At 48.8% G+C, this 12,147-nt stretch overlaps 1 protein-coding gene across 1 annotated transcript in view; it reads right to left on the minus strand.

Annotated features, from left to right (window-relative positions):
- Positions 1-2,403: 2,403 nt before the first annotated feature.
- LOC308421737 (maestro heat-like repeat-containing protein family member 7) overlaps positions 2,404-12,147 on the minus strand; it is a gene marked incomplete at both ends in the record, with an annotated part of 32,967 nt that continues 23,223 nt past the window's right edge. Inside the window, 11 exons of the mRNA XM_080918153.1 lie at positions 2,404-2,555; positions 3,157-3,216; positions 3,717-3,819; positions 4,647-4,748; positions 5,806-5,964; positions 6,273-6,449; positions 7,009-7,149; positions 10,431-10,545; positions 10,640-10,777; positions 11,143-11,315; positions 11,744-11,888. Coding sequence (XP_080774279.1) covers positions 2,404-2,555; positions 3,157-3,216; positions 3,717-3,819; positions 4,647-4,748; positions 5,806-5,964; positions 6,273-6,449; positions 7,009-7,149; positions 10,431-10,545; positions 10,640-10,777; positions 11,143-11,315; positions 11,744-11,888 — 1,465 coding nt within the window. The remainder of the gene's footprint in view (positions 2,556-3,156; positions 3,217-3,716; positions 3,820-4,646; positions 4,749-5,805; positions 5,965-6,272; positions 6,450-7,008; positions 7,150-10,430; positions 10,546-10,639; positions 10,778-11,142; positions 11,316-11,743; positions 11,889-12,147) is intronic.

Below are 12,147 nucleotides of genomic sequence, written 5' to 3' on the forward strand. Positions count from 1 at the left end.
ATCTCTCCAGTCCTAAAATGTTTATTTAAAGCTGGGCATGATGGCGCATGCCTTTAGTCCCAGCACTTGGGAGGCAGAGAAGCGTGTGAATCCCTGAGCTCGAGGGCAGCCCGGTACAGAGCAAGTTTCTGGTCAGCCAGGGCTGCACAGAAATCCTGTCACAAATAAAGTAGATAATTTTACCAAGTAAGTATAAAAATAAGGTTTACTTAAAGATTTAGTAATTGAGTATGTGTCTCTGTCCTGCACATATGTGTGCAGGTATGCATGCCTGTGTATGTATGTGCACAAACATGGAGGTCAGAAGTTGATACCAAATGTCTTCCTCTAGCACCTTGTTTATTTATGCACTGGTATTTCAGAGCTTCACTCTATAGACCAGGCTGACCTCAAGTTCACAAAGTAGTACTTGCCTCTGTCTCCCAAGTGCTGAGATTAAAAAGCATGTGCCACCATGCCTGGCTTCCAATGTACTTTTTAAATAGATCTCACTGAATTGAGAGCTTGCAGATTCAGTGTGGCCAAAAGTCCTGGGGTCCTCCTGTCTCTGCACCCCCACACTCTACTTTCTCCTATGGGTCCTGAGAGGATGAACCAGATGGTCATGTTTGTGCAACAGACAGTAGTGACTGAACCCCTTGTGAGAAGTTGGTGCCGTTCGCTGCCTAAGCTCAACGGTACCACAAAGACACAGTCTTCCAAATCCCCCACTTCATACACAGAGGGAACTGACAGCCAGAGAGGCCAATAGCATTAGCCAAAGGGGTGGTAGAAGAGAAGTTTCTAGAACCAACTCTTTTATACATCCATCTCCACAAAAATCACGATTTCTCTTTTAATTAGCAGAGTTCTTCGGGGACACACCATTTCTAGTACAGGACTCAAGGGTTTGATGAAAGAGAAGGGGTGATGTGGGGACACCCAGTCTGGGTGGAGGTTTTATTCCCTAAACCTGTTATTGGTTGTTTTGTTTTTAGCATAAGACATAGTATCCTTACTTATAGCAAGGCATATTTGCCCTTTGGGGGCAAGGAAAAGGCTACGAGTTGTTTCTGAGTCTTGGGTATTTCTACTTCCTTCCATGTATAAAAAGTGTTCAGCTCAGAAAGTTTCCTAATGGTAACTGGTGGCAGCTAATGATGAGCCAGGAAAAAGACCAAGGGGAACTGAGAGACAAGCCTCCTATCCAATGCAGAGCTTAGTGGGGGGCCTCAACTGCCACCTCTGGGCTTGTTTGCAGGCAGGTGAACTCCCAAGATAATGCAAGAAAGATGCAGGCCTGGGTGGGCATCATCCCAGGTTCCTGAAGCCTTGTGTAGGAGACAACTGGGAACTTTGAGGCCTGAGCCTGTGATGCCAGGCCCTGCTCCACAGTGGACAGGACTCCAGCCAAGCCTGAGCATACTTGCACATTGAAGGAGCTTGCATTTGTGTGTGTTCTATGAGCTTTCCCCAGTGACTAAAAGTCAGGGTTCTAGACATAATGGTGAGGTGAAGACACAGATGACTCCATATAGACCCAGCATCAAAGGACTCTGCCGGACAGATCTCAGTGAGACATTCCACAAGGGGCATGAGAAAGAGCCTGGTCCCCTTAGCATGCACAGCAGGGAAAAAACACTCTGGCTCCTTGGCAGAACAGTGAATAGACTTCTGATATCCAGGCCCAGAGGTCCTTCGGGCCACAGCCAACTGTTTGGGCAAGGCCCAGGTGCAGCCACAGTGCTGTTTTTATAAGAATAATCTCACCTACAATGATTAATCACACTTTCTGTGAACTGCCTCCCTCTCACAAACACACACACACACACACACACACACACACAAACAAATTCTAAATCACTTATCTGCTTCACCTATGCAGAAGGGACACTGTTGTCTATCAGCAAAAACACTGCCCAGCCACTAGGAGAGTTCAAAGCCAGCCCGGGCCACATAGCTAGCAAGTATCTCAAAATAAAGGCTGGATATTGCGAGACACACCTATAATCCCAGCACTTGGGAGGCTGTGGAGAACATAAATTTGAAGCCAGCCAGAGCACCTGGCAAGTCCCTGTGTAAAAGCAAAACAGCTGCTTAGTACAAGTGAATTCTAGATTCCCTGTGTGTTTAACACGAAGTCTGTAATTCAAAAAAACCCCACTTACTCCTACTTTAGGCCACATGGCTGAATGGGAGAGGGTACAAGGCAGCAGGGCCAGAGAAGCCAGCCTGCCCCAGATGTTTTTACATACAAGGCGGATCATGCCCACAAATTACATCCGTCTCCACAAAAAAATCATGGTTTCTCTTTTTATTAGCAGAGTTCCGCAGGGACACACCATTTCCAGTACAGGACTCAAGGGTTAGCCTGCTGTCACAGTGTTGATGGTGCGCCTTCATCTTGGACCCTAGCGTGCAGGCTCAGTAGTATCTCCTTTTGTTCTTCCTCAAGCAGAGGCAGGAGGAAGGGGTTTGAGCCAGCATCGCCTTCTCCTTGGCTTCTAAGATGTAGAAAGTCTGCACAGTGAGGCAGCTGACTATGGGGTCCGGGTCTCTCTGCATATACCTGAGGGCTTTAACAAAGACAGGGGATGGTACGGTAAACAGAAAAAGTGGAAAACTGGCAATTTTTACCGTGGTAGCAATGATCTCTTCTGCAAGTCCACACTATTAATGACAACCAAGACTCCAAACTTGCCCCAGGCTCAGGGAGACAGACAACAGGCTGCTCTTTTGGTCCCTCCCCAGCTCTGCCTTCTCCATTCTGTGTGGAGTCTTCTGAACACTCAGGAAAACTGCAGCCCAGTACAGAGCCACACCTGGGAGTCCCTGTGTCATGAATACAATGTGGAGGGGGCGGAGGGAGGCACAGTGTGCAGAGGACATGTCTCAGGGGCAGTGAGAACACAGGTTCCCTCACTATAACCTGAGCAGTAACGAAGCTCCTGAGGAAAGAGGATGGGGACACTATGGCACCCCAGGGAAGAAGGCGGAGTTTAAAGAACAGGCCTGGCTGACCAACAGCCTCAGGAAAGACCGAATGAGTGTGTGGAGCAGAGTTCTGACTGATAAGCCTCTTTATGAACCCTCCTGCCTTCACTTCCAAGACAACCCTCTGACTGACACCAGTACCCCTAAAAGATTCAAGCACTGGGCAATGGGGTGATCACCCACCTGCGTATTCCTCTTCACTTTCCTGTTCCTCAGCTCGATTAAGGTCCCAGAGGATCTGACCTACAGGGGCACATAGGCACTCAGTGGCTCCACAAGAAGCCAATGGGCTCTAACTGTAAGTTAGCTGATGAAAGTCATCATCCTGACCCCGTCTTTCCCACCCCTAGGGCTGGACTTGCTTCATGAGTTCAAAGTGCTTCTCCAACTCTGTGAAGGGTTCTTCTAGACAGCCGGACCAGGTAGAGACTTAATAAACACCACTTTGAAGGTGCTCGTCCAAGGGATGACAGGTGGTAGCATCCACCTGTCCTTGAACTTCCTCCACTAAGGACAAGCTTGGTGCTCCACCCTTTGGAAACTATGCTGCTCCGGTTTCTTAGACACGCCATCCCTATCCAACCAGGGGCTCCCTGTGGTGGGAGCAGATGGGAGTCCTTACCGGGGACTCTTTAATTACCTTGGGTCCTGTAATTAACTTCTCACATGCCTAGCACTCAATCCGTTTGAAAAACCCAACTACTAGGAGCCGGTGGCTCCGAGAAGATAGAGGGCCATCATACCTGCAAACCACACAGCCACCTGGCGGATGGTGCCCTGGGGACTCTTGAAGAGGGCCACAGTCTGCTTCAGGAACCAGAGCGCTTTGCTCCTTTCCTGCTTTAACTGGAAGAAACAGCATTAGGTGCTGCCGCTAATTCTCTTGCCTCTCAAGCTAAGCAGGATGGTAGACAGATACAATCCCAACCTCAAAAAGATCTTTCAGAACCTCCAATAAATTCACCCCTCGTGCTCCAGCTTCTGAAACCTTATTTCTTCCACGAAGTCTTCCTGTATTGACCGAGCCATAGGAATGACAACATATACAAAGACCCTGACACACCGAGTCTTCAGTTTCCTGGGGTCTAGGTTTACATGTAACCATAGTCTCGGGCATTTGAGTACTTGGTCCCTAATTGATGGCACTTTTGGAGAGGTTTGGATGAAGTATGTCACTGGGGGGCAGACTTTTAGTTTAAGAACTTGTGCCATTTTGAGTTTGAGCTCTCAACTTCTCGGATCCCTGCTTCTGCCGCCACACCTTTTTCTCCACCACCATGAACTCTAAGCCCCTGGAACCGTAGTGGAAATAAATGCTTCTCGATGTTTAATCAAAAAAAAAAAAAAAAAAAAAAAAAAAAACTAATCCACTAAGCATCACCCTCTTCCGTTTCCCCTGGGAAGATGACATCATCCAGGAAGCCTTTCTTCAAGCCCACCCTGGGCCAAGTTCCCTGCCTTTGTATTAGAAGCTTTGTCCCCCCACTTTACCCTTCTCCAGAATACTCCAAAGTCACCAACTCATATCCCTATCTCTGCGGGGTTAGCAACACAAGGAAAGCAGAGAGCACAGTAGGTGGCCTGCGAGAAGTAGCTAGTCTGTTGACTCAGATGGAGGGGTCGGCGGCTGATTCCCTTTCATGGGCAGAATGACACATCAGCTGCTGGCTTACCAGGGCACTGAGAATGGTGAATGCGTCTTTCTTGGCAAAGACCACTTTAAGTCTGGACCAGTACAGGATGGTAGCTATGTTGCAAAGGCTGAGCCTACAGACCTGAGGAGAGAAGAGACTCAGCATGTGAAACCACGGGAATGAGGTTGGACAAAGATGAAGAGGGGCCCCAGGAGGGAGACAGGGAGCCGCTCGTTTGGTCTTTGGTGGATTGGAGAAAGGTAGAGCCTGTCTAGCAACTGGCTCCACTGAAAACCTTTCTTCCCCCATGAAGAAGCTGGAGTGACGGTTCAAATGTTTTTTCCAGTAGTAATGCTGAGTCCCACAGCAATGACTCGACAGCACAGCCTTTAGCACCATGGCTTTCCAACCCAAGGCGGTCTCTCTGAAAACTAATGTCCCTATTTTTAATCTCCCTTGGAACATGCTTTCACTATGCATCCCAGGCTAGCCCCAACTGGCTGATTAGCATCTTGAATACTCGGTTCACCGACGTATAGCACCTCACCCAGGTCTTTCAGAGTCCTAGCACTCCATCTGGGTGGTCCCTGCTTTTACAGAAAAGTTGACTTAGCCAAAATATCACTGAGTTCATGAGGGAGGAGCCATCCATTTCTGTCATGTGCTCAGCAGCCTTGGATGTATCTGGGGGGTCTCCTGTTACAAACCAAGTCAGCGGTTTCCAAGTGTCTAACTGTGGTAAGTGCTTCTAGGCTCCTGAGCTCAGAGAGCCTGTCCTAGTCCAGGTCTCTGTGCTCTGCCCAGCATTTAACCCACAACTGGAGCTCTCCCATCTTGAAAGCCTCATTTTTTCTCATTGGTAGGGCAAGAGCAGAAAATAGTCTAGAGGAAGATTAAAGGGGCCAAGGCGACGCAGCAGAGATAGAGGAGTTGGTACCACCGTGAGACCTCCTGCCTCGGAGTTTGTGTATCCACAAACGTCTACAGGAATTGGTAACTAGCTGGATCAAACTGGAGCTGGCGGAGACTCAGCACAACAGCCAATCAATCATCGCGACTCAACCTCCCCAACGTCACAGGTCTAGTGGCCCCCCTCAGTGTCACATGATCCTGTCACAGCCCTGTCCAAGGGCTTACCATGTTCTGCATTAACTTCCAGTGAGAACTGAATGCCAGGCTCCACGGTCCGGCTTCTCACCTCCACCACGGCGGCATTTACATCCTTCAGGTGTGACACAAGGAGGATTAGCAAGCTGAGGATCTGGTGCCTCAAGGGAAAGACCAGGGTCATCCTCGAGACCTTAGCCAGGATACTTGCGTAGATCTCGAAGACTACCAGGCGCAGCTGCTCTGACTCCTGGGTAAGAAGATACACACTCAGGAAGACACAGACACCTTGTACCTGCACTGGTCACCCAAGTCAGACGAACTCTGAGCTCCCACCAGCCACGTCCCTGTGTGTGTCACCTATCTACCCTGACTACTCATTGGCACAGCTCTCATGCACTTGCCCTCATCGACCCTCCTCTTTTGACTATAATACAGCAAGAGGGCAGGTGCAATCAGTCCCCAAGTCACCACTGAGGTCAAGAAAAGGGCTTTTTACAATCGCTCTATCCTTCTCCACTGGGTCACAGCAACCTCTTGATCCGTTGGGCGCCTTACCTCCTCGAAGAAGTGTACCAGAGTGAAGGTCAGCCGAGTGATGAAGGAGGAGGAGTGATGCCAGGTGAGGTCCTTGAGGATGCGCTGCAGCATGCGGAAGGTCTCCAGCACCAGATCACTGCTGGAAGAGTAGCAGCAGCTCAGCACGAAGGGCTGCAGGACATTGAGGTGCCTTATCTACAGAAGAAGAGCCGCTCAGAAAGACGGTCAGGAAACATTCCTCGCCAGCATTTCCCGGTGAGCCTGGCCCTCAAGCAGACCAATGGGCACAGGTTCTCATACAGTTCCCTCTGGAAGTAGAAACTCCCCCATGATTGGATGGTGTCAAACTGGGCTGCCACTAGGGTACCTGGCCAGGAAGGAGCCTTCCGTCCTTCATGGGTAGGGGTGAGAAGACTGGGGTTTTCTGTCTTCTCTGCACCATAAATTTTCACTCCTTATTGCTCTCCTCACCCCTGACGATGCCCCCAGAGACCTGCATGATACCTCCCGGATCCTGGGATTGACTGGGCCTGTTTTCTGAAGTGACTTATGGAGCGACTTCCTTAGGGACTTTTCCTGGAGGGATGTGTGAACGTCTCCAGCCAACCCGGATCCTGTGCTTAGGGAACTGGCCTCAAGAGGACCTCTATTTTAACCCCAAGGGTGTGTCACACTCTATAACTGGACACACTAGCTCCACAGGTCCACCTATCCCTTCTCTGTGATACGTCCTTTGCCCCTGTTCCATTGTCACCGTGTTTTTGTGCTTTGTGAAGACTTCTGTGATCTGCAGGAATTGATGTGCCGTGGCCATCTCGTCACAGTTGAACCAGTTTGTCAGAATCTTGGTGGCACCTTCATCCACAACAGAGGCCACATCCGGACAGCAGAGCAACTGGCGAGCAGAAATCGAGAATGACAGAAAGGTAGGCAAAGGGACAACTGGGTCCAGATCCCGCCTGGGGCCTTGGCCAAGCTTAAAGGACAGTTCACTTGTGGTGCAAGGCTTCCATAGGAACCCTTGAGAGGTGGTGAGAGACAGACGTGAGGATGCACGCAGCTGTTGTGTATCCTAGCTCTTTGGTTGGGAAGACGTTAAAAGCATGACCATGAGCTGCCTGGGGAATAGTTCAGGCAAGGAATAAAGTGCCACGGGCTGAAAGCAGCTACAGCGCACTGTGAATGGAGTTCATTAGGAGGCAGAACTTGAAATAGATTTGGCGATAAGGAGGACCTCATGAAGCCCCAAGTCTTCAGACAAGACAAACAATGTAATAGGATAATAGGCAAAAAACACGGAAAGAATTCCCAGAGAACAGAGAACTATGCATGCTTCTGTGTGCACGAGCAAGTGTGTGTATGTGCATGTGTGAGTGTGTGTGTATGTGTGTGTGAGTTCCCAGAGAACAGAGGACTGTACATGCCTCTGTGTGTGTGTCTGTGTGTGTGCGTGTCTGTGTGTGTGTTTGTGTGTGTGCGGATGTCTGTGTGTGACTGTGTGTATGTGTATGTGTGTGAGTTCCCAGAGAACAGAGGACTGTGCATGCCTCTGTGTGTGTGTGTGTGTGTGTGTGTATTCACAGAGAACAGAGGACTGTGCATGCCTCTGTGTGTGTGTCTGTGTGTGTGTGTATTCACAGAGAACAGAGGACTGTGCTTGCCTCTGTGTGTGTGCGTGTGCATGTGTGTGTGCGTGTGCGTGTGCGTGTGCGTGTGTGTGTGTGTGTGTGTGTGTCTATGTGGGTTAGCATGTAGACCTCAAGGTGGCCCATTCTTGTCAGGCCACCAGGCAGGTCTACCATCAATGACTCAGAATTTCTTAAGTTCTCTACAAAAGGAGAATAAAATACCAGGGCTCAGTTTTGCAGCTACTGTGAATTAAAGCACACACCCCTGACAGTTTTAAATTCTTCTGCCTGTGACTGCCCGTGGATGGAGGTAACGGTGAACAAGGACCTTGAAGAGACCGTAAAATGTTCCTGAGTGTTCACAGACATGACTCTCACCAACACGTCTGCACCCATTTTCTCAGCTAGCTCCTAAACCCCACTTGTCCCCCCACTTTAAAACTGTCACGCCCCCTCCAGTTGCTAAGAATGGGCCCCACCCATCTCTACCCCTGAAAGCCCAAATATGCTAACTCCACTCTAGTCTGAGGGTGGCAGCTGTACACGTGCTTATGTGAGTGTCTCTTCATTTCAGCTGGGCACCAGCATTGAGGGACCTTCTAGAGTATTCAACAGTACCAGCTGTTTCTAGATCATCGCTGTAAACTAGAGAGCTTCGAGGAAACAAATGCCTGTGCCCACCCTGGAGCAGTTCTGAAGAAATAGGCAGGAGAATGTGGTGTGGGGTTTAGCACCCCCAAAGCAGCAGTTCTCAACCTGTAGATCACAACCTCTTTGGGGGGCTGGGGAGGTCACACATCAGATATCCTGCAAATCAGATATCCACAATATGATTCATAACAATTGTGAAATTACAGCTATGACGTAGCAACAAAACAAATCTATGGTTGGGGTTCACCACAGCAGGAGGAGCCGTGTTAAAGAGCCACAGCATTAGGAAGGCTGAGAACTGCCCTAGGAGGTTCTAATATGAAGTCAGTGCTCAGAACGGCTGCACTAGGAGATCAGCCTCTGGCAGCGCATGCTACTCTCAGCCCAGGGACCACCTACCTACACAGCCAGCAGAATACTTTAGAAGACAAAGGCTCCTGTGGACCCCATGTCTGTTGAGCTAAGCCTCTCGGGAGAGAAAGGACCCGGGTGTTTGTCTGCCTTGTGCTCAACAACTGCTGAGACGGCTTTGTGAACGCACACACAGCTAGTCAGACCTCTGCATGCTCCAAGGGGGGAATCCTTATCAAGTGTCTGCTGGCATCTTAGAATGAAGACCACTGTTTATATCCTAGAACTGTTGCTCTTGTTTTATCTTCTGTCAGGATTTTAAAGTAATTTTCTCTTCTTTTTAGTAAGCTGGGACCAGTGAGCTGGACCGGTGGATAAAGGTGCTTGCTGCCCAGGTTGAGACCTGAGCTCAGTCTCTGGGACCCACATGATGGAAGCACATGAACAGACTATTGCATGTTGGTGTCTGACTTCCACATGTGCACACGAACATGCACATGCACACATACATACGTGTAATAACTTTTAAATGGGTAGTTTGGATTTTTAAAGAAGCTGATCTGAAATCATGGCAAGACAGACCTCAAAAAACTGCCCAGTCCCCTGTGGTGGAGCCAAAGCTCTTCAGCACCACGGAAGAGCGTCTGAGCATCAGAATTGGAAGGCAGAAGAGCCAAGCACACTTCAAACTCGGACTTCCGTACCTTATGGTCAACAGTTAAGGCAACAGTCTGGAATATGGGGAAGGATTTGCAAAGGGGTGTTTATTACAGTATTGTTTATACATGTGTTAAACCAGAGACAGAGAACTCCGTTAATTATAGAGCATTTGTGTTAAACATTCATCACAAAGAAACCTATTTCCTTATAGGCTGACCAAAAAGTTCATTTAAAAACAAATATATATATATATATATATATATATATATATATATATATATATATATATATATATATATATATATATAGTGGAAAAAGCCAAACAGAATATTTGAGAGTGATTTCAACCTTACACACACACACACACACACACACATACATACACACACATACACACATGTATACACATGCACACACACATATTCACACAAACACACACACACACACACACAGAGACACACACACACGCACGAACACACACAAGCATGCTCCTTCGTACAAGAAAAAGCATGAGAGTGGTTCCTTTTAACCACTGTAAAAATTAATAGTTTTATAAAATATATATATATATACATTTCTAAATTCTCTACACATTTCCCCCTGTCCAGTGACTGGATTATAGGGTGGATTAGGGTGGCTAGTCAAAGCTGAAGTAACAACAAGAGAGAAAACTAGTGCCCCACAAAGTCAGGGCAGTCAAAGCCCTGAGATTGAGGAGTACAAAGGCTTGTGAATCAAAGAAACCTAATCAAGAATTCTTACCCATGTTCCCCGGGCCATCTGTGGGCTGGGATAGACCAGGCCACTTCTCTCCCGGAGCCTTCTAGAGGAGCTCCGTGGGTGCAGTTGCTTTCTGGGAAGCTGACCCTCTACTTTCTCCACTCACCTCTGTCAGGAACACCAGGGCTGTGAAGTAATTTGTACAGCCTGGGCTCTGGAGGGTCCTAATGAAGAAGCTGAAGACAGGACGATTATGCCAACAGTTCTTGGCGACCAGGGATCTAGGATGACAACCGAGAGCTCAGAGTAAGACCCTGGCCACAGGAGAGACCAAAGCACAGAAGGGTCTCCACCCAGGGACTGGACACAGCTTACCTGGCCAGCAGTGTGACCCCGTCATAATGTCTTTCAGGGCTGACAAGCAGTTCCCAGACCCCAAGTGTCTGAATATAAGACATGTGGTCTATGTACCCCGAGCTGCGCATTAAGGTCTTCAATGCCTCTACAGAAGAACTGGGGACACAGCAGGAGGCAGAGAGTCACAGTCAGCCCAGCTCTCCTAACCGGTGTGACCCCTACCCATCCTGTGAATCGAGAACCTGGCCAGGGAGCGCTTACAGACCAAGTACACTTCACAGCTGAAATAGACAAGGGTTATGAGGGTCTCCTGGGAAGCGCAGGAAGCCTGCAGAGACTAGAGAAATAGAATCTAGATTGTCTTTGAAGTCCTTTCAAGAAAGTCTGGGAAGGCTTATTGAGTGGATATGTGTGTGTAATAAGTAAGTGTGGAGGGTGTGAAAAGACCAAGTTAGTAAGTGTGCCAAGGCGCTGGTACATAGGGCATAGCCCTAGCACACTGACCCAAGAGCCCAAGGTACCTCACGGGGTCCACGAATTCAGCTTCATGCAGCTCATCCTGGGCCACAGTGCTGCCTTTAGTCACCAGGGAAGAGATCTGGAAAAGCAGCGCCACAAACAGGGAAGCGAAGAAGGTCTGCACTTCCGACTGCTGACTCGGTACCAGCAGCAGCTCATGGATGGCCCTGGTAGCCTGGAGTGAGGAGCAGGCCACTTTTACCATCACTCATGGTCCCTATGGCCTGTCCAATGAAGTCACTGATGTTGCCAGCAAGCGAAGGCTGGGCACAAGGCAGACTGCTTCTAGAACACATTTATGTGCTCTTGTAACTATGGGTCTGCTTTGGCCTCCGAGTGTCTTTCAGCTTTCAGACAGGCTTGGGGGTGATTGTCTTACAACACTGCACCTCCACCTCTAGTACCAAAATCTGGTTCATCTGTTCTAAGCAAGTCAGTTGCCTGGAAAGCCTCTTTCTAACCCAGCCTGGAGACTCTATTAGGACTCCGCTATTAGAATGCCCAACTAAACATGGGCCCCATAACGGTACTAGTCCATAGAACCCGAGCTAGCCCAACAGAAACCCCAGTGTGTCTCCTTCCCAGCTCCCCGACCCGCCATACAATCAGTGTTGAGAACTCTGTTTTATGGTCAGCCTCCTGGTCCTCGGCTCCCTGGGGGAAGATTATCTTCTGCATCAGGTACTCCATGATCACTTGGTAGCCTTTCGGAAAGGAAGCCAGGATTTCCCAGGATTTGTGTGTCCCACTGTGGAGTCAGAAACCACCAATAGTTATGGCGAGGCAACCGCTGTTCTACAGTGCTTTCCGGAAGGCACTTGACTTCCATAGGCCCGTCCTGGCTTCCTGCCATCCTTCTTCCCCATGTCTCCTCTTCCATTATCCTAATTCTTTTCACTATCCCATCACCTCCGGGGCTCTGCTGCCCCATTATATTGCATATAAACAAATAGGAAAATGTTCCCTGAGCGCTTGGGCCTGAAAATATCTAAGACCAGCCCTTTGTT

Source organism: Micromys minutus (assembly GCF_963924665.1).
Source record: "Micromys minutus genome assembly, chromosome: 6".
Classification (NCBI taxonomy): Eukaryota; Metazoa; Chordata; class Mammalia; order Rodentia; family Muridae; genus Micromys; species Micromys minutus.